We start from the raw sequence: 19818 nt of genomic DNA on the forward strand, positions 1-19818 counted from the left end.
TAGATAAGTTTGATATAATTTTGACTTTAAACTTTTGATCTCAACACAAGATTAGACATACCTCAAATTTTTGGTTTGTAGCTTTGGCCTTCATCAGGAGACTGGCAACCCAAGTTCGGGATCAGTGACTTTTGGACACTTGACTCCAACACTTTGTCGTACACTCTTGGTAACTGGTATCAGCCCATTTGATATATGTTTGATCAAATCTCAAGGAGTTCTGTGCATCGATTATTTGAAACATTCAGCTAAACCAATCACCTGGGCTGGGACAGTTATAGCTTACTGCAAATAATGTAGTTGATTTGGGGCCAATCTTAGAAGATATGGCCAAAATGATGATTTTCACTTCATTTTGTTTTCTTCACCAATCAATCCTCTTACATGCAGCATCTGTAGACTAAGATGTACAAGCCATTAACATAAATCACATTTTTTTCCAAACTTTCAGGTGAGAGATATTCACATACATAATGATCTGTTCAGCGTTGAGAATGGTCTATTAACGCCCACCTTCAAAGGTAAACGTCCAGCACTCAAGGAGTTCTTTGCATCGCAGTTGGCAGAGATGTATGCAAAATTGGATTAACACACACTTGTGCTTGTCTTCCATACTAATACAGACATTGTCTTCGGGAAAGTTTGATGGATTTGTACAGAGTTCCCAATTCGATAATGAGTCATGACCCCCATGTGGAGTCATGACCCTCATGTGGAGTCATTCAAAACTTGGGCTTGCTAGACTACCCCAGCAGAATAAGGTGGGTTATGTGACAGAATTTTGAAGAAGTGGCATACCGGTTAAAATTACCGAAGAGGGGGGGGGCAAAATTGCCAAAAGTCATGCCTCATTCCCATGATGCCTTTACCGGGATACCGTGACAAATTTTAATGCTAAAATGGGCCAAACATTTGGCTTTTTGAGGTCTAAAATACACTAACAGAGAATTTGCCAACTGGTTAGTATGGCACTATTTTAAAGAAATGAGCCGGGTCACATTGTATAAAAGTTTGTAAACCCCCTAATTGGTGATGTAGCTCACAGTTATACCATGTTGTGTAGCATCATAGGGGCACAAGGGTGGGGCACATGTCCCCCAATCGATCTGAAAATTTAGAAAATCCCACAGAAAAATTGCAAAAAAATGGCTTTTGCCCCCCAATCAGACCCGGTGCCCCATATCACGGTTGGTGCCCCCAACATGATGACCCACACTTCGCTACTGGCCATATTATTCACATACTGTTGTGATAACTCATGCACTTTATGCCAAGAAATCGGGGGCTATGAGTAGCCTTTCAACAAGGCTTAACTGGAGCCCTCATTGAAATTGCAATGCTCCTTTGCCTCAGAAGGAGGTTTTATATCATTGGGAGCCCTGGGTGGGAGCGTCCCTCTCTCTTATTCACGCTCGGTGTTGCGGCTTTGCAGCTCTGTTGCACCTTTGCTGCAGCTTGCCCCCTCCCTGGCATGGACCACAAGGGTCTTTGACAAAAGATTAGGCTATGAGTGCATTTGGAAGAGGCTGAATCCTGGGGGCTGAATGGCCGACATGTGCCCAAAATAAGCTGATTTTTCATGTTTTTGGTGTAAACCTGGGAGATTCAAGCTCCCAAGACACTCCCCTGGGCATGCACTTTTCATGGTAAATGCTTCTTGTGAAAGGTTGACAGCAAATTTACTTGCCTTGATGATTTGTTATCTATATTTGATACATTATCTTGCCAAATCCCAAGCACAGGATTTTGTTGAAGCTTACTAACACATTCTTATTCTGAGAGACTGTACAATTACTTTCTCAGGAAAATACAGTACTTTATATAAATGAGAAATTATTTCAAGGTTTTTGTTTTAAAGCAAATTAGTATTATATAGGTAGTGTATGTGCTTACATTGGAAAGTAATTTAAAGGTGTCATAAACTTGCAATTGCTGGGAAAATTCTCAGCCAGGATAACATTCCCACCTCATTTATGTTCATGTTTGCAGCAGGGCCGATTTTTGTATTATTTTATAAGACATTTATGGACTGGTGTATTGTACACCAATTTATTGTATTATATTTAAGATGGAGAGTGAAAGGGTATAAAGCATGTTTTATTTTTATTTTTACAATTTTTGTTACAAGTGTACATTGTAAAATTCCAATTATGTATATGAGATTACGGTATATTATTCTCATGTAGCTATCTTAATTACAGGGAAAGAACAAACGATATTGTGTTTGGAATATATTTTTGTGATATCAAAAATTGTAGATATTACTGCAGAATGTGCATTGATTTTATGTTGTCTATATGAATGTTTAAAAAATGTTCAAGTATATGTATATTTTATACCTCGTTGTGAATCCAACATAATTTACTCTATTAAATGCCTCCCTTCTATTAAAGGCCCCCATCTTTTTTCAAAAGGAACTAAGAGTTCCAGAAGTCATATTTTGTGATTTTTTTTCATTGAAAAGTCATTTCTAATAAATGCCCCCTTTTCAAGAATGCAATGCCCCCGGGGCGTTTAATAGAGTAGAAATGGTACTGCGATACTTAAGTCAACTTCCATAATTAGAGCACAGAATACAGAAAGATCTTGGGTTTTATGACAAGAAGGTCCCATCTGCAAAAGCTGCCAGGTGTTATAATGTTAGTTATGGTATGTGGTAAAAACTTCTTAACAAATGGCAGCTATTGCTGTTGGGGCATTCTTGCACTGAATCCTCAAAATAATAGCTGCTAGGTGTTATGTTAGACACGGCATGTTGAGCACTTGGTCAAAACTATGAAAGTAACAAAGGGCAGGGAACGATTGCTGAATAGGGTGCAACTCTACTAGCCTTATTACAAGACTGCCCTACCCCAACCATAAACCCTAACCCTAAACTCCATGAACGAGGACTGGACTCAAGTTTAGCAAGTTGCACCCTATTCGGTAATTGTCCCAAGGGCAGCTATTGCAGATGGGTCATTCTTGTCCTAAAGCCTCAAAACGGTCTCGCTGTATAAATAGGGGCAGCCTGTTGTGCAAAATGTTATGTATTAAAAACACATCACCTACATCTGAGTATTCTGTAGACATTTATGGGCAACAAAAGAAATCATTCAAAATGACATTATTGCGTATAAAGCCATTTAATATATTTGCACAAATTTTAAACAACTTGTCACACACATGGTAATTATGCCTGTTTTGTAAAGCAGAGGTAATAGTAATTATTTGTATAAATAAGATATCAATATTGCAAAAACAAAGAATACTGATGGTCAAAAGGTAATCAAAATTATTGTTCATGTAACCGACAACAATTGAAGACCACTTTCCAATCTTGGCTCAGATAACCAGCAGTTTTTGCCAATCAATGCCATATGCCACTACTAGTAAAGTGCCTCATATATAAATTGGTACTCCATGAGGCAAGAGTACTGTAAAACAACTTTAATTTAGCTTGCAATTTAATTTAGCTAATTTCGCTAGTCCCTTCAATCGCTAAATTAAATTGCCAATAAATAGTTCATTTATAATGGTTTTACATAGCAAAAGGATGCAAATTTGTGAATTTAAATTGCCATAAGAAGATGACTTCTTGCCAATTCGCCAAATTAAGTTGCTGTGAAATTAAAGTGTTTTACAGTATTTAACAACAATCAGAGCCACATTTTATAGTACATAATTATCTGGGCTATTCAGATGAAATCCATACACCCCACTGAAAAATATAACCTTAATATCCCACACAGGGGGTGTAGATTTCACATGGAGTCACCCATTCAGATAACCCCATTTGAAATTCATACACCTTCATTAAGGTCATGTCTTCCATAGGGTGTATGGAGTTCATCTGGAATAGCCCAAAACTGCTGGTAGACTAAGCCAGTTTTGGAAAAGGGGTCTTTAATAATTTATCAAGAAAGTGAAATTTAACAAAGTTCTCATGACTTACATTAGGCCAAAAAAAGATTGTTTGCTTGTCCTCCACCGACCGACCGACCCTCATTTTTGACATCCTGAAAGTGTTTTTTACAGTTTCTACACACTTCTAAACTGTTTTAAAAACATGAATGAAATGGTATACAGTAGAGAAATATCCCAATTAACAACTATTTGGGCTATTCATTAAGCTAATTAAAGGCATACAGTTATGTTTTGGCGATGACCTTTAAAAAATCCCTACCAACTGACACAATTCTGAAAAAGTTGTGGAGAACAAGCCAACAATCTTTGTTTTTGGCCTTATTGTGGAGCACTCTTTAGATAACAATATAATCATTTTGTTTCTAGCACCTTGTGAATAGAGACAGTCAAAGCTCTGTGAAACGTTTTTTTCATACTGAACAACCAAATCATTGCTCTTCGAAACATCTTCCGTTAGACAGGGCTGGATTTACCATAGGGCCAGGTGGGCCCTGTGCAGTGTGCATCTTCCATTTTAGCCGAAAAACACCATGTTTTGGGCCAAAATAGGCTACAAAAATTGCAAAATTTTGCGCGCTTAACGCGCACTGGCCTGTAATATAGCAACAATTCAGACTAAAACAGTCTAAAATTTAAAATTTTTTTCGTGCTTCGCGCGCAAACATCCTAGTAGAATCTCAAAACTTGGCCACTTTAGTGCATAATGCCTTCTACACGATGCATTTGGGGCCTCCAAATTTTGGCCTGGCCCAGGGCCCCCAAAAAGGTAAATCCGGCCCTGCTGTTAGATAGAAAAATAAATGATACACATTCGATATTAAGCTGTCATGGCTGTGCAGAATGTGATGCTGTCGTAAGTGTTGTCATAGACTTTCACTCTCTTCTTGGTTCTCGGATCTTTGCTGAGGTTTTCAGTTTGAAATGTACATGAAATATTTCACAGAGACTTTGTTGCCAACTGAATATTTAATGCTACATTACTGAGATATATTGTTGCAATATGCTGTAAGTACTACATGTAGGCATAAGGTATATCTTGCAATGGTTATTGTAATTCCTATAAGTTGTTTTAATTGACACCACCTTAAAATTCAAACAATTTAATAATAATAATATATTAGTGAAGTGATGTAATAATTGGATTAACTACCATAGCAATAGGGTAAAACAATTTGTGAATATATCGTGCTGCACCACAACTCTACAAACAGGTAGCACTCATCACCTGTGCATGTCTGCATTATTATAGATTGAATACAATATGTGACACGATCTGGTCCATGGGGGCCAAAGGCGGCAAATTTGAAACCGAGATAAAGGTAAAAATATGGGAGTAAAAATCAATAAAATACATAAGAAAATAGACTTCAAAAAACTTCACAACTTTAGAACCAAGTATGCTAGACCTTTGGTGTTTTCAGTAAATAATAGCCTATTATCAGTATAATGTAACAATAATAGTAACTCAATTTTCAAAAATGCCTCCTTTGGCCCCCATGGACCAGATTATGTCACATATATGTTCAAAAATTGTTTGACCCTATTGCTATGGTAGTTAATCCAATTATTACATCAATTTGCCAGCGAATATGCATACAATATTTTAAAATGCATTATGGTAGAGTATGTGGTTTCAAAAACATTGGCCAGGCAAATTAAAATAAACACAAGTTATGAAGAAATTAAGATCTGTATCTTTAGATGTTTTGTCTTGTAAAAAGTAAATGCTAGTTTTACTTAAAAGTAATACAATCAGTACTTATTCCGAAATTTAATAAATCTTAATGATATTTTGGTACAACTAGATAGAACTAGAATTATGCGATTCGTAATTAAGGTGGCCCCCACAAAACTATACACCACATGAGGCCACCATATACTAAGCTGGAGAGTGGATTAATGGAAATGAAGGCAACATAAGCAAATGAGCTCATTAATATTCATAAATATGCAATTAAAATGACACAAAACTATTCGGCACATCAGGCCACCATATCCTATCACTGTACCAAGTTTGAAGTTGAACGGTGATTGCGTTAAAGCTGCAGAGTAGATTAATGACAATGTAGGCCAAATATGCAAATGATCTCATTAATATTCATAAATATGCAGATAACATGACACAAAAGCATACAGCACATGAGGCCACCATATACTATCAATGTAGCAAGTTTGAAGTTAATCGGTGATTGCGTTTTTAAGTTGCAGAGTGGATTAATGACAATGTAGGCAAAATATGCTAATGAGCTCATTAATATTCATAAATATGTAAATAATGTGACACAAAACTAAACAGCACATGAGACTATCATACTCTATCCCCGTACAAAGTTTGAAGTTGATAGGTCATTGCGTTGGAGCTGCAGAGTGGATTAATGAATTTGCTTCCGCCCGCACAAACAAACAAAGATACAAAGAAAGAAAGAAACAAACAGGCAAGGAAACAAACAACCATTTGAGCGATAACATAAGCCCCACATATGTGGGGGCCAAAAATGCCATACGTTTGAGAAAATGTTTGCAGAACAATCTGTGATATTTATCCATTTATAAGTATATTGTTAGCATAGGGTAACAAACTCTGAGTCACACAAAAATTTCAGTTTGGCACAGAGGGACTTGCAAAATACATCAAAGTATCAAAAATTAAAAACATTACTGTACAAACATAATATTATAATAAAAAAGGTTCAACACAATAAAGATAATATTAAAACTATACCAGCATTAGGCGGAGGTGCGGTATTTAACATTAGCTTTGAACATTTAATTATTTACTTTACATTCCACCCGACTTACCCGGGTGAAAAATAAAGCTATCGCTAAAAATGGCGCATCCGCCTTATGAACTCAAGCAGGTGATGATACATATACAAAACTAAATATTAAATATTGCACACAACACAATCTCTGGCCATAAAATAAAAGTTGTTTGATTGTCTTCCACCAAATTTTGAAAATTAGAAAAATGTTGTTTTTGTCTTTATTGCACACAAAAAATGGCTACCCTAATTTTCAAATTCCAAATGATTTTGGAGTGTTAAGCCATAATTCAAAGAAGTGCTAAAAACCTGTTCTACTCATTTGAAATATAAAGATAAGTAAAAATAAATAATTTTTCTGATGAATATTCCACCAAATATTAAGCCATAACAACAAAAACTTCACATAGAAATAAATGAATAATTATTCTGATAAATATTCCACCAAATATTAAGCACCTTAACAACAAAAACTTCATATTTGTGACACGATCTAGGTCCATGGAGACATTTTTGACAATTAAGTTCATATAATTATTACTTTATATAAACATTAGGATATCATATACTGAAAACACCAAAGGGCTTTAAACACGGCCCTGCAAGGTGCTAACACTTCAAAGTGTTCATAGTTATGGTCGCTTGGGTTCAACTCCCCGCACATGCATGGAATCCTACGTAATATGTATCATGTTCGCTTCCATCTAGCGATCAATAAGCTAAATAACACATGAGTAATCCAATTCAAAGCACAAGCTCATACACATGGGATTCTTTGATGTCAGCTGCAAACAATAGAAACCTGGATCAATAATGGACGTTGGTCAAAAGACGAGCTTACTGAAGTGAAAAAATTTGTACATGCAGAATCATCATTTATGCATATTGTCTTGAAAATCATAAAATGCGATTGCTTGATGAACTCCAATGATTTTATTAGCGTTATTTATAAACCACATTTTAATATTTCAAAATATTTTATATGCTATTTGACCCAGAAATGTATGAATTTGATGCGAAATCGTGATGAAAAATACAATTTTACTTGTCAGATTCAGAAAGAGAGAATCTCATTACACACGTTAATTACATCACAATCCAAACAATAGATGGTCAAGTTCATGAGGAATGTTACAAATTGTTGCATGTTTTGCTATTTCGCTTTTTTCTGCAGGGAATATGTTTTATCATTAAAATCGGATATGGAAAACTATCAAAATACAGCACAAACGGACATCACTATTTGTATTCATAATACAAATTATAACAATTAAACAGAAGTGACATATAACACTTATAAAAGCTGTATCTTTAAAAGGAAATTGCTCTGATGCTAAAATTTCGGCAAGGAAATTCAGATGAAATAAAGAAATATATTTCTGATTGATTTTGTGTGCTATTTGAGCGTTAAATGTTTCAAAATGTCAAAATGAACAAAATGCGAGTAACTATGATGTCATCAATATGACAGTAATATTCATGAGGAGTAATTATTGCTTCCTCAAGAAAAAAATGGTTAACAAATGGTTGGATTAGCATCGCACGACCTTCTAGTAACTGTATCTAGAAATTTGTGAAAGTTACCTGTATATTGTTACCGGAAACGAGCTTTTTCTATGGTTACTGACCAGCTCATTAGCGGTTCATCAGACATCTTTACGCGGGATTACTGCCCTCTGTTGTTGACAGGGCTTCGAACTCTTATCAAGGCGATATGAGAAGTGTAGGGCCGTGTAAAGTTTTGTGATATTTATGTTCTTAGTTTTTTTACGCCTCATTTCTGCCTTTATCTCAATTTCAAATTTGCCCCCTTTGGCCTCCATGGACTAGATTGTGTCACATTTTAGTAACACTTTGCTAGTTTGCTATCAGTCTCTTGCATTGTAAATATAATAGTACTGGGATTTGCATGAAGTAGCATTACATGTTTCAATTTTTGATCATTACAATATTTCAGATTAGGTTAGGTTACATTGTGCGAAGTATATTTGAACACAATTCATAACTTGACATTACACATTCTTTCAAAAAATCATTCAATACTTATACAGAGTGTACTGGGCTATTCCATTTGAAACCCATACACCCCTATGGAAGACATGACCTTAATCTTCTACATAAGGAGTGTGAATTTCAAATGGGGTTACCTGAATGGGTGACTTCATTAGAAATCTACACCCCTGTGCTGGAAATTAAGGTTATGGCTTCCATAAGGGTTGCATGGATTTCAACTGGGATAGCCCATTTTGATTCATTAGGCAAGACTATATGCATACATGCTTTAATTTGAAGCAATAGAATTAAACTTACACCAAATCCAGCTTTCTTAACTGGCAGTCATTAGAAAAAATCTGGCCAATGGATTATCCTGAAAACTGCATAATTTGTTTTAATTACCAGTTCTCCCTGTTTATAAGAACTAAGTTTTGAATCCTACCATTTTTTAGACCTTGCTGTTTCTCCTGCTTGCACGATAGACCCAATATGGGCTTGCATTGTTTGACCTCTCGCCATTTACTCTTTGAAGATGTATTTACTTTTGAGAGAGCAGGCAGCAATTCAAAACTATACGCTTGTTTGCCTCAAGTTTGGTAATGACATAGGTTAGTATTCCGCTGGTGACAGTATTGAATGGTAATGACATAGGTTAGTATTCCGCTGGTGACAGTATTGAATGGTAATGACATAGGTTAGTATTCCGCTGGTGACAGTATTGAATTGTGCAGAGTATACACACACTCTACAAGGCCGCTTAGTAGGAACACTTGCAGCACAACCACAAAAAACATTGATGTCATAACCGAACTTGAGGTCAACCAAAGAATATGTTTTGAAAAGGGTTTCGAAAATATGACGTCAAAAAGGGTCTTTAAGTTAAAAGCCCCTAAAATTTGGTCATTCAGTGAAACTGAAAATTAGGCACATTTTAAACAAACTTTTGAAAAAGGGGGCTAGATTGAATAAAATTTTGAAAGGTTTTTGAAACAAAAATTCTGATCATTTAAGAGATTAAAGGGGGCTCATTGGTGGAAGCTTGTCTAAAATCCATATTCAGAATTTAAAAAGGGTCATTTGGGTGACAGTAAACAAAAACAGGAGTCAATGTGGCCACACATCCCCATCACCCATTTTCAGTGAGTGCTGCCCCTGCCACTTCAAACTGGATTACTACTTTTTTTTATACACAATTGCTCAGTTGACCCCTGTCCCCTGTGCAATAGAAGTTGAGAGAACCCAATCAAAATATTGCACAACAAATTACTTAAATAGTTTTCAAAATACCTCTTTAATTGTAGTAGTGTATCTATACCTTCAGTTTTTCTATCACTTTGGCCATTCCAGCATCTTTGAGAATGTCTTCAAGAGTAGACATGGTTGCACTCTCAGCTTCTGTTTTCTTCCACTGCTTTAGGATATCATGCAACTGAAAATGATCAATTAGTTTGTAATATTTTTGAAAATGGAAACAGAAAATACTGCAAATTTCCAGTTCAAAAGAATATAAATGCATTGTTTAAGATTAATATAAGTTCAGTCACAGCCATACAATATTGGGTACAAGTAGCTTATTAGACCTAATTAGTGACCCTTCTCTAATAAGCACCCCTGTCCAAACCGCCCCTCTTCATTGCACATGTACAACTAAATACTGTCAAATGTCTTACATCTAAACCTTCCGCAATAGGATTATGATTGTGACTTCAGATACACTCTTGTTTATTGAGCATGTGCGTAGTTCTCAATTTTGGCTTTCATTAGTTTTAGTAAGTATACTTTGCTCAAATTATCAAATGACATTTTTTTTGTTACTGCACACACCAATAAAGACCAAATTTACACTGGCAGAAATTCCCATTAAGCGTGTGCCAGTCACACATCACACAAAGCACAGCTATCAGAGTTGTTGCGCCCAACTTTGTGGATGCCAATATATACATGTATATTAATTCATGATGTTATGATTCTTGCCGTTTATAAATTGAACAAAAAATAAATAAGTAAATTTATACGTAAATAAGTAGTAAACAAAGAAAGAAACATAGAAATAAATACACTGTAATAAAATGGTTGTGTAAAGAATGATATTTGAGTTGTTTGAAACATTTATTGCCTTAATTTCCCACATTCATGGGGAAATAAGCCCAACATACACAGCTGAAGCAAAGTTCAGATTTCACACCACCAAATAGTATATATGGTTGTGCGCCCTTGAATTTCACTTCTCAGAAAAACCCATTGATTCTGAATTTAAGCATTAAAATGAGCAGAAATTTGCATAATTTTAGCCAAATTTGGATTGGTCATGATTAGTAATATTAATTCCTGCAAGTGTACCACAGATGGGAGAGATCGAATAACTTTTAATGATTTTAAGCAGCCTTTTCTTTACAGAAACACCGGCATGGTGTTGCTTGAAAAATAGGAAATTCCCAGACATCGTAGACTTTGAGGGCCAGTCGTAAAAAAAATAATGACGGTCAACCTATATTTTTTCCCAGCCAGAGGGATCAGGCAAGGGCTGATTTCAACCATCATAGCTGTCGCTTAAAACTGAGTCGCTCCTGTGAAGAAAAAATGACGTTTTCTTAAGGCAAATTTAGCACATATCTCTATGGGACTATGGTTGTGCGCCCTTGAATTTCACTTCTCAGAAAAACCCATTGATTCTGAATTTAAGCATTAAAATGAGCAGAAATTTGCATAATTTTAGCCAAATTTGGATTGGTCATGATTAGTAATATTAATTCCTGCAAGTGTACCACAGATGGGAGAGATCGAATAACTTTTAATGATTTTAAGCAGCCTTTTCTTTACAGAAACACCGGCATGGTGTTGCTTGAAAAATAGGAAATTCCCAGACATCGTAGACTTTGAGGGCCAGTCGTAAAAAATAATGACGGTCAACCTATATTTTTTCCCAGCCAGAGGGATCAGGCAAGGGCTGATTTCAACCATCATAGCTGTCGCTTAAAACTGAGTCGCTCCTGTGAAGAAAAAATGACGTTTTCTTAAGGCAAATTTAGCACATATCTCTATGGGACTCTGATTTGGTGGTGTGAGATCTGAAGGATCATTATAGTCCTACCTGATCTTGAGGTTTATCAGGAAATTTTTTGCTAACTTCTGCAACATCCTCCAGTGTGAATCCTAGCTTATTGGCTAACAGAGCCCAGTCTTGCTGGCTTGCCTCATTGGCAATAACTTGAAGCTGGCTATCGGTAACTGTGACATCTGAAGCAGATTCCTATAATGGCAGGATAAACCAAAACATGTTGGTTGTTTTTGCATTTTTGTGAAGAAATTGGATGTACTGAATGCTGATATACCCTGCATGTGAAGGCCAAAAATGACATAGTAAAGGTAAGATGTCACATTTTGGTTTATCACATTTGAATGAAGCTTCATACTTTATCACAACTGACATTTTTTTAAAAAGTTTTTCAAGTTTTCATTTGAAAAAACAAATGGCAATTTATTTTAACAAATTCCTACAAATTGTAATTTTTCTAATGCTTTTGCTGGGATAACTGATAGGGCCTTTAATTCAAAGCAACTTTTTGTCAGAATTCCTGAAGAAATAGAATTCCACTCTTTGCTTTGCTTATAAGGTCATTTAGACAAGGAACAATCTGGGCCCCTCTTTTCATGCTTTTATAAGAAAATCTCAATACATCCGAAAACAATTTCAACCTTGTATTAACACATTCACACAACAATATTTTCATAAATACAAATTAGGTTGATTAGATTAAGACATTTCATGTATGGCTGATAAGGCTGTACAAGTTTTGTGTGTGCATCGTCCAGTCTAAAGAAAGTTATGTATTTCGAGGGGTTAGTGTTAGAAGACCCTCATACACAATAGCTGCCAAGTGCCATATTTTGGGATGTGTACAATATAGAATGCATAAATTGTTAAATATCTATAGGGCAGCTATTGCAGACAGGGCCTTCCCTTCCATTTCTTACCTCATTTGTCTTTTGATCTGATTCTGATTCTGATGTAGGGTTGAAATCCATAGTAGCCTCTATGATATCTTGTGGCATATTTTTGATCCAATTTACAAATTGGTCCTCGTCAATAAATCCTTGCTTCTTGGTATCTACCTGTTCCATAAAAACTCTTCCAAGTCTTTCAACTACCTCCTGAATATTGATAACAAGAAAAGAATGGATGATAATATGCCCACAGTTAATCTTGACATTAACCCTAACACTCAAAAATACCACAAAAAACATGATGAAAAATTAAGCGCATTAAGGGTCTGCGATGACGCAATCACCCTGAATGTTATATGCTCACGGAATTGCTGCCTGGGCAGCGATAACCAGTGTAGCTACCGGTCCGTGATCGTGTGGTTGGCTAGCAGGGGGTGTCAAAGGTTCGAATCCCGGGGGTGCCAACTGCCAAGTGACTTCTTTGTTCATCTTCTCTCCTGATTCGTATCTTCTTTAACTTCCGATATCAAAAAGCAGGGTTAAGTGTTAGGGTAAATGCACTACCATTTGTTGAAACATAACTACTCCCTATTCCAGACAAATACAGCACTAATTTTTTGGAATTAAAAAAATATTATCTTGTTTTGCCAAATGAAACATAATAGTATCCTTTAGTTCTGACAGGCAATAAATGTCAAATTTTACTGTTTGTTCAATTTTTGGAAATAAGAGCCAAAAACATGCGTTTTAAAGGTTGATCACCCTAAGTACGCTGTGACTCGACCAAATCATTCCATAAACCATTCCACATTTTCTCTTTATTCAATTTATTGTCCTTATTGGGGTGAAAACTTCAGGTTTATATTAAACTTTGAGAGCATCACTTACCTTACTTGAATCTTGGTACACTTCAGCAAGTATTTCATTGAGTATGGTTTGATCTAGTGGCTGTCCACTGTTTAATGTACAAAAGGCAACTGTAGGGAGACATACACAGAGTATAGAAATTATATTATCCTTTGTGATTATTTCATATGTATAAATCTGATGTTAATAAACATGACATTTTATAGTCTCCTCTAAAATACCATTTAGAGAATAAAAGATAGGATTTTGTCTTTTGCCTATCCAATATCGTGTCATAATGGATGGGCTGGCCAATATTATGAGTAGTGGATGCCGGGAGTGGATGCCGGTGCAACGAAATTGGATAGGCAAAAGACAAAATCCTATCTTTTATTCTCATTCTAATTCAGTTTAAGTATAATTTTTACAAGTAAAAGTGCTTTTTTGCAACAAAAAAAATTGTGATACTTTTGTAAGTACATCCCCGTTGTTTTAAATGAATGAAACCGTTACGAACATCTAAGCCGCCGAATCGCGTTCTTAATTCGCACACGTGTATTACGCGAACGCATTATCGCACAATCATTGAGGATATACAAGCGTGCCGACATTGCATGTCGGCGCGCTCACTGTCTTATATGACTATCCACTATCGTGTCATAATGGATAGGTGAAAACCAATCAAATTGCATGTATTCTTGACAAGATGCACCAACTGAATTAGAATGTTCAATATATATCCAGCTTGCTCTTTGAGACATATTTTTCTTTAAATATACTTTTCCCCAAACAAAATGTTGAATAGGGGTTAATGTAAGTAAATTTACAAGTACCAAAAGACCTATATTTGTGCAAATTTCATTGCTGTCTGTTTTATGTAGAAATGAAAACATTGTATAAATAATACTCACTTTCTGAAAGCCATTTGTCTCCATCTCAACCTATTCCCACCCACTCCAATTCCCTCCACTGGAATAAGCCAAATTTGTTGTGCTTGTAAGTCGTAGTACAACAGAGCAATTTTTAATTAAGACATTGATCCCCATAGAGCTTCACACAGATAACAAACACTTTCTGTGCACAACCCTGCTAATATCCTTTCCCTGCTCATCTAAGATGGCTACCATGGAAACCAATCTATGTGCATTAAAAGTGAATTTAAAAACTGTTTATTATGAATGAGGAATAATCATTTGCAATGTTTATAAAGCAATTGTAGAACATAACATTTTCTGTTACTCACATATATCCAAGACAGCCATATTGGCTTGTGCCATCAGCGCATTTATGCACCATGATAAGCAAGGAATGGGAATTTGACACATTTATGCGCTGTGACTGGAGGAAGTGTTATGGGACCAAGATGGGTTATTCAATTTGAAATTCATACACTCCTTTATATCATGGAAGACATGACCTTGATCTCTTACACAGAGAGTTTGAATTTTAAATGGGGTTACCTGAATAGGAAGAAGGGCTATTCAATTTGAAATCCATACACTCCTTATCATGGAAGACATGACCTTGATGACCTACACGGAGAGTTTGAATTTTAAATGGGGTTACCTGAATAGGAAGAAGGGCTATTCAATTTTAAATCTATACACTCCCTATCATGGAAGTCATGAGCTTGATCTCCTACACAGAGAGTTTGAATTTTAAATGGGATTACTTAAATAGGTGATTTCATTTGAAATCTACACTCTTTGTGTAGGAGATAAAGGTCATGTTTTCCATAGGGGGTATGGATTTCAAATGGAAGAACCTGACAGTAAGTGATTTTTCTTTCATTTGAATAAAATGGACAGAAAAGCTTCTTTGATGGAAATTACTAAAACTATATATGTGACCTACTACCACAAAATGACGAAAAGTCACAAGTTAGTATTTTTGAGACATCCTAACTGACTGAGTTGATATTCTTTGTTTGCCACACACCTGTACAATTAGCCAGTGGTATGTCATTTGTTTTAGTTTATTCTTTCTTTATTGAGGGTAACAACTTCAGTGACCAGCACTGATTTCCAATGGGCCATTTGTGAATGGCCCATTGTGCCCCCATTCACAAAGGACACACAGACATACTGCATGACTGTGCTTGTGAAACAAAGAACACCAACGCAGTAGCCAGGGCATCTCGAAAACTACCAACTTCCGATTTTATGTTCATTTCGTGGTAGCAGGTCACATATTATGTAAATTTGGCAAAGAATAAAAAAAAAGAAAATTTGACCCAAATTGTTCATAATGGTTTTTAAGAATCTTACCTCTAACTCTGGCTTCTGTGTCTGCATTTTTGTACCACCTGGATGCATTGCAGAAAGTCTGGAATGTCACTTCACCATTGGTGTTTGCTGGAAATTCTTTAAATATCTGATGCAAGAGGCAATAAAAACATGTAATTAATGCACAAAAGTAAGCAGGTTATTAAGAGATGCAAATATACTTGTCAATGTAAATACATTCTCACTATCTAACATTGTGTGTGTGTGTAGGGTGGTTGTAGGGGTGGGGTTTGGGGGTGTTGTGGGTGTGGGTGTAAAAACCACATAAGCCAACTTGAAAAAAAAAAGCAAGGGACAAACCCACAGTCTGCCTATCACTAGATGGATGCCTTCACCATTAGGCCATGCACCAGATGCATAGTCCCATTAACCTACTTTTACCTGAAACACTTTAAACATAACCACTGTAAATGAATTGTAATTGATAATAATAATATATAGATTTGAAATCATCAATAATAAGGATGCTAAATATTAAAAACTAACTTACTTTCAGGGCCATTGCATCACCGTTGGTTACAGAGTCTTTCTGAAGAAGACCATTTTCATTACAACCAAGTTCTTGAAATTGGACCCATAGAGCTTTCACATTAGCTTCTGGTACTGTGAAAATAAGAAACCATGAAAAAATGAGTCAGTATGAGAATCAGGGATGCAAATTGTGCGGGAGCGGGGAGCACCGCTCCTAGGAAATGACAGTCAAAATTGAGGAAATAATGCCTTGAGCAGAAAAAAGAGAAAAAGGAAAAGATAGGAAGGGAGAATAAAAAGAAAGGAGAGTGAGAGGGGGAGAGGAAAAAAAGGAGTAGGAGTGAGGTAGAAGATAACATATAGGGAACCAGATCTCAGCTAAGAAACATGTTAATACTCAACAAGTAGTGAGGCAGTAAAGCTACTGAATGGAAGAGAGTAAATCTCAAGACACTGGTTGTGCAAAATTTTGAGGAAACAGCCTGGAAAATCTTGAGGAAATAAATTTAAAATAGAAAAAGAAGAAACAGAATTAGGCACTGAACAAGTTGTAAAAGTAAGGAAATGGACCCAAATGAACATTTTAACAGGGTAAAAACTTAATAGGCAGAAATGGAGATACAAATGTCAGCAAGTGGATGTGTGGCTCCTTCTGACCAGCAAGATTTAAAGGGAGACAAATTAAAGGGAAACAATCAATATAACTTGATTGTGGTAGAGGAATTGACAAGGAAAAGTTATCAGAACTGCTAGTTGCAGGGCTTAGGAGACTTTGATGGACAGTATTTTCATAACAGTGTTCAGAGGTAACTCTCTGATTCACTCAATCTAGTCTACACAGAGCTCACTTTACACATGATTTTCCTCACTGAATGCAACTAGCTGAGAAAGATTTCCGAGATGCTGGACAGAAGAGTGGTGACAAAACACAATGCGCTATGCTCCCAAGCCTTTGTTAACAAGTCTATCAAACTAAGATCAGATCAGATGTGCGTTCTGCCATGAAATGAGGCAATTGAGCAATGTCCTGCAGTGCAGAGCCCCCTGACAAATATGAAAGAGAAATGTGCTCACTCTGACAAAAATGAAAGAGAAAATCGGGGAGGGGGAAGGAAAAGTAAAGGGGAAAGAGACTGTGTCCCGCCAAAATTATGTGCCAAACTAGTGTGAAATACCGATTTTAATCATTTTTTGCACGCTATGTGGCTGCGCACATCGTCCAAAAAAACCTAGTTTGAAAGCTCGAAGACTTAACATGTAGAGTCTCTCTGTTACAAATGTTACCATTGTCGTCTTTCGAAGTGAGAATAAAGATATTTTATGTCTGGTTATGATTGAGGAAATCTTGAGCCTAAAAACCTTGCTCCTGAGGAAGAAATCACAATTTGCACCCCTGATGAGAATGAAGGTGAGAATGACAATATCGATATATAAAATGGCACTTGTATAGCAGTTCTTGGCACACGAAAAGAGCAAACTACCTCAGACATTAAATCAAACAATTTTCGAATGTTTTAGGAAGTGCTCTAGGGTGTCTCCAGTGTAAACTGTTTTCATTATAGTATATATGTCACAAAATATTAAAGGAATATTTTGTGATCCTAGCATTCTCTTTTTATGACATTTTTCGGCAGATATCCATGAAAAAAGCTTATTCCCAAAATTTCAATTGATTCCGATTTTGCGTTTGTGAATTATGCATGATTATGTGTATTACACTGCTCCATAAGGCCACTATTGTAATTTCGTTCTGGTATACCAGAACGTAATTCAAATTTGATAATATTTTTGCTAAGCGAATTAATCTGCAGGAATTTTTTCCACATAAACATTATGCAGCCAGAGGTTTCCATTCCAGTAGTATATAAATCTTTTCAAGAAAAGTGGTGGGATGTGGTTGTGGATCAAGAAATGCCCTTTCAATCGATATTGGGGTCCAGCATTCGAGTCATCAGCACCCAAACGCACATACCGCGCATTAAGGCCTGAAAGTCGGCGGTTGTTTTCCCGTGTTTTTCATTCCCGAGCTTGCAGAAAATCCAAATACATGGGGTGAAAATTAAATCTCGGGGTGAAAAATATTTTGCAGTGTAGTCAGGGTAGGAGTAAGGTCCAAAAGTAGGGTCAGAGTTCACCCCGAACTTGCACATTCCCAATATAGGCCTATGGAGGGTGAAAAATTAATATTTTTTAATTTAGAGGGTCATTCACCCCGATCGGGGTTAACGCTACCCCTGGGCGTAGGCGATCAACTTTGGCGCCACGCTAGGTGTCCTGTCTTGGAATTGCCAGCTCGCAGTACGCATTTTGTTCGTCACGGTGTAAAAAGTAAACAAAAATGTGAAACAAAACAAAGATTAATTTTCAAATAGCATGGCGGTTTTTCCGTATCTTTTGTATTTTGTGGTATCAAAACAATCAGAAACAAAGGTAACCAGTAGGCCTATATAGTTCCCTTTAAAATTATTTTATGGAAGCTAATGTGAAAGATGACAAAACAGAGGAGAAAATATGCAGTATTTGGTGTTTTCACACTGTGGGCATGTGGGAAACGCACATGTTGTTTGTTTACATCTGAGACCCCAATATCGATTAGGTGACGTCATCAGAAAAAGGTCTATACGGTAATAATTCAGACATTGCTTTCCTTGGCTGTGTTTTCAATAACTTTTCATAAAAATGATTCTTAAAATTATGACTTTATGTTGAACTTTGCTCTGTTTACCTACAACTTACACAACACATTTGGCTGATTCCATTTAGGTGCAAGTTGTGATGACATGTGTAAACATTTACAAATATGCCAAAAAATCAGGTTTGAAAAAAATAACCAAATTCATATTATAAGATCGTACATTATGACTTTAATGTTGAAATTTGGATGAAAGTTATTTCGATGAGTCAACTGTATCTTTTGAGCAAGATTTGCCTATTTTGGACAGTCTAAAATTTTGCTGAAGCATTGTAAGTGAAGTGTAATTTTAGCAACAGTTTGATCAAATTGATGTAATCGCCTGTCGTGATCGGCTGTCTGTAATTCTGATGCTTTCACAGCATATGTGTTGAGCCTTACCACACAGCCAGTACTGTGTATTAGCTGTGTGAAATCAGACATACAAATGTATAGCCCTATAGTCAAATGCAGTAAACCTTTGACGAGCGCGACTACCGTGATGTTGCAAATTCGGGCGCTAACAACGCGCACTGGCGCAGTTCATTCATAAATTTCCACTCAGCAACAACATATCGCCTTAGCAGCCAATCAAAGACAAGTGCGTGCAACGCAGTAAATACGCGATGTATCCTTACAATACGCGCTTGTCAAAGGTTTACTGCATTCTAGTATAGCACTAGATGAATTTATTTTTTTAAGCTTACTCACCATTGCATTCCTTTGCATGTTTGACTATCCACTCGTCGTCTGCTGGTTTTATGATGTCTGCCAAAATTGTACCGTCATCTCCAGGAAAATTCGAAGCTACAGTCCCCATGGTATGATATACATTTACTTATTTTGCTGTACTTTATTTACAATGTTGACCAGAATTCGTGCAAAAAGTAGCAGAATACTGCTTTTCTCTATTCATTATTTATTCACGCGATGCAAA

General features: G+C 36.3%; 2 protein-coding genes and 1 long non-coding RNA gene across 3 annotated transcripts in view; 2 read left to right on the plus strand and 1 right to left on the minus strand.

Annotated features, from left to right (window-relative positions):
- LOC140159160 (long-chain-fatty-acid--CoA ligase 1-like) overlaps nt 1-4367 on the plus strand; it is a 29121-nt gene extending 24754 nt beyond the window's left edge. The window contains exon 18 of the mRNA XM_072182528.1: nt 452-4367. Within this exon, the coding sequence (XP_072038629.1) occupies nt 452-589 (138 nt within the window). The 3' untranslated portion in view covers nt 590-4367. The remainder of the gene's footprint in view (nt 1-451) is intronic.
- Nucleotides 4368-8324: 3957 nt separating this feature from the next.
- LOC140159163 (uncharacterized) lies at nt 8325-9497 on the plus strand. The gene is made up of 2 exons (XR_011859851.1): nt 8325-9271; nt 9358-9497. It is a non-coding gene; the product is annotated as an uncharacterized lncRNA (long non-coding RNA).
- Nucleotides 9498-9622: 125 nt separating this feature from the next.
- LOC140159161 (uncharacterized) lies at nt 9623-19818 on the minus strand. The gene is made up of 7 exons (XM_072182529.1): nt 19593-19818; nt 16230-16342; nt 15722-15827; nt 13497-13585; nt 12639-12815; nt 11755-11913; nt 9623-10092 (listed from the first exon to the last, which is right to left on the minus strand). Exons 1-7 carry the CDS (start codon nt 19699-19701, stop codon nt 9973-9975), a joined length of 873 nt encoding a protein of 290 aa, XP_072038630.1. The 5' UTR covers nt 19702-19818; the 3' UTR covers nt 9623-9972.

Source organism: Amphiura filiformis, chromosome 8 (genome assembly GCF_039555335.1).
Source record: "Amphiura filiformis chromosome 8, Afil_fr2py, whole genome shotgun sequence".
Taxonomy (NCBI): Eukaryota; Metazoa; Echinodermata; class Ophiuroidea; order Amphilepidida; family Amphiuridae; genus Amphiura; species Amphiura filiformis.

What these genes read in the sequence shown, in the direction of transcription:
- LOC140159161 (XM_072182529.1), bottom strand. Translation starts at nt 19,701, where the DNA reads ATGGGGACTGTAGCTTCGAATTTTCCTGGAGATGACGGTACAATTTTG. An exon ending in CACAGAAGCCAGAGTTAGAG is followed by an intron (nt 13,586 to 15,721) that starts GTAAGATTCTTA and finishes GTCTCCCTACAG; the next exon opens with TTGCCTTTTGTACATTAAAC. An exon ending in CAGATCAAAAGACAAATGAG is followed by an intron (nt 11,914 to 12,638) that starts GTAAGAAATGGA and finishes CTGCCATTATAG; the next exon opens with GAATCTGCTTCAGATGTCAC.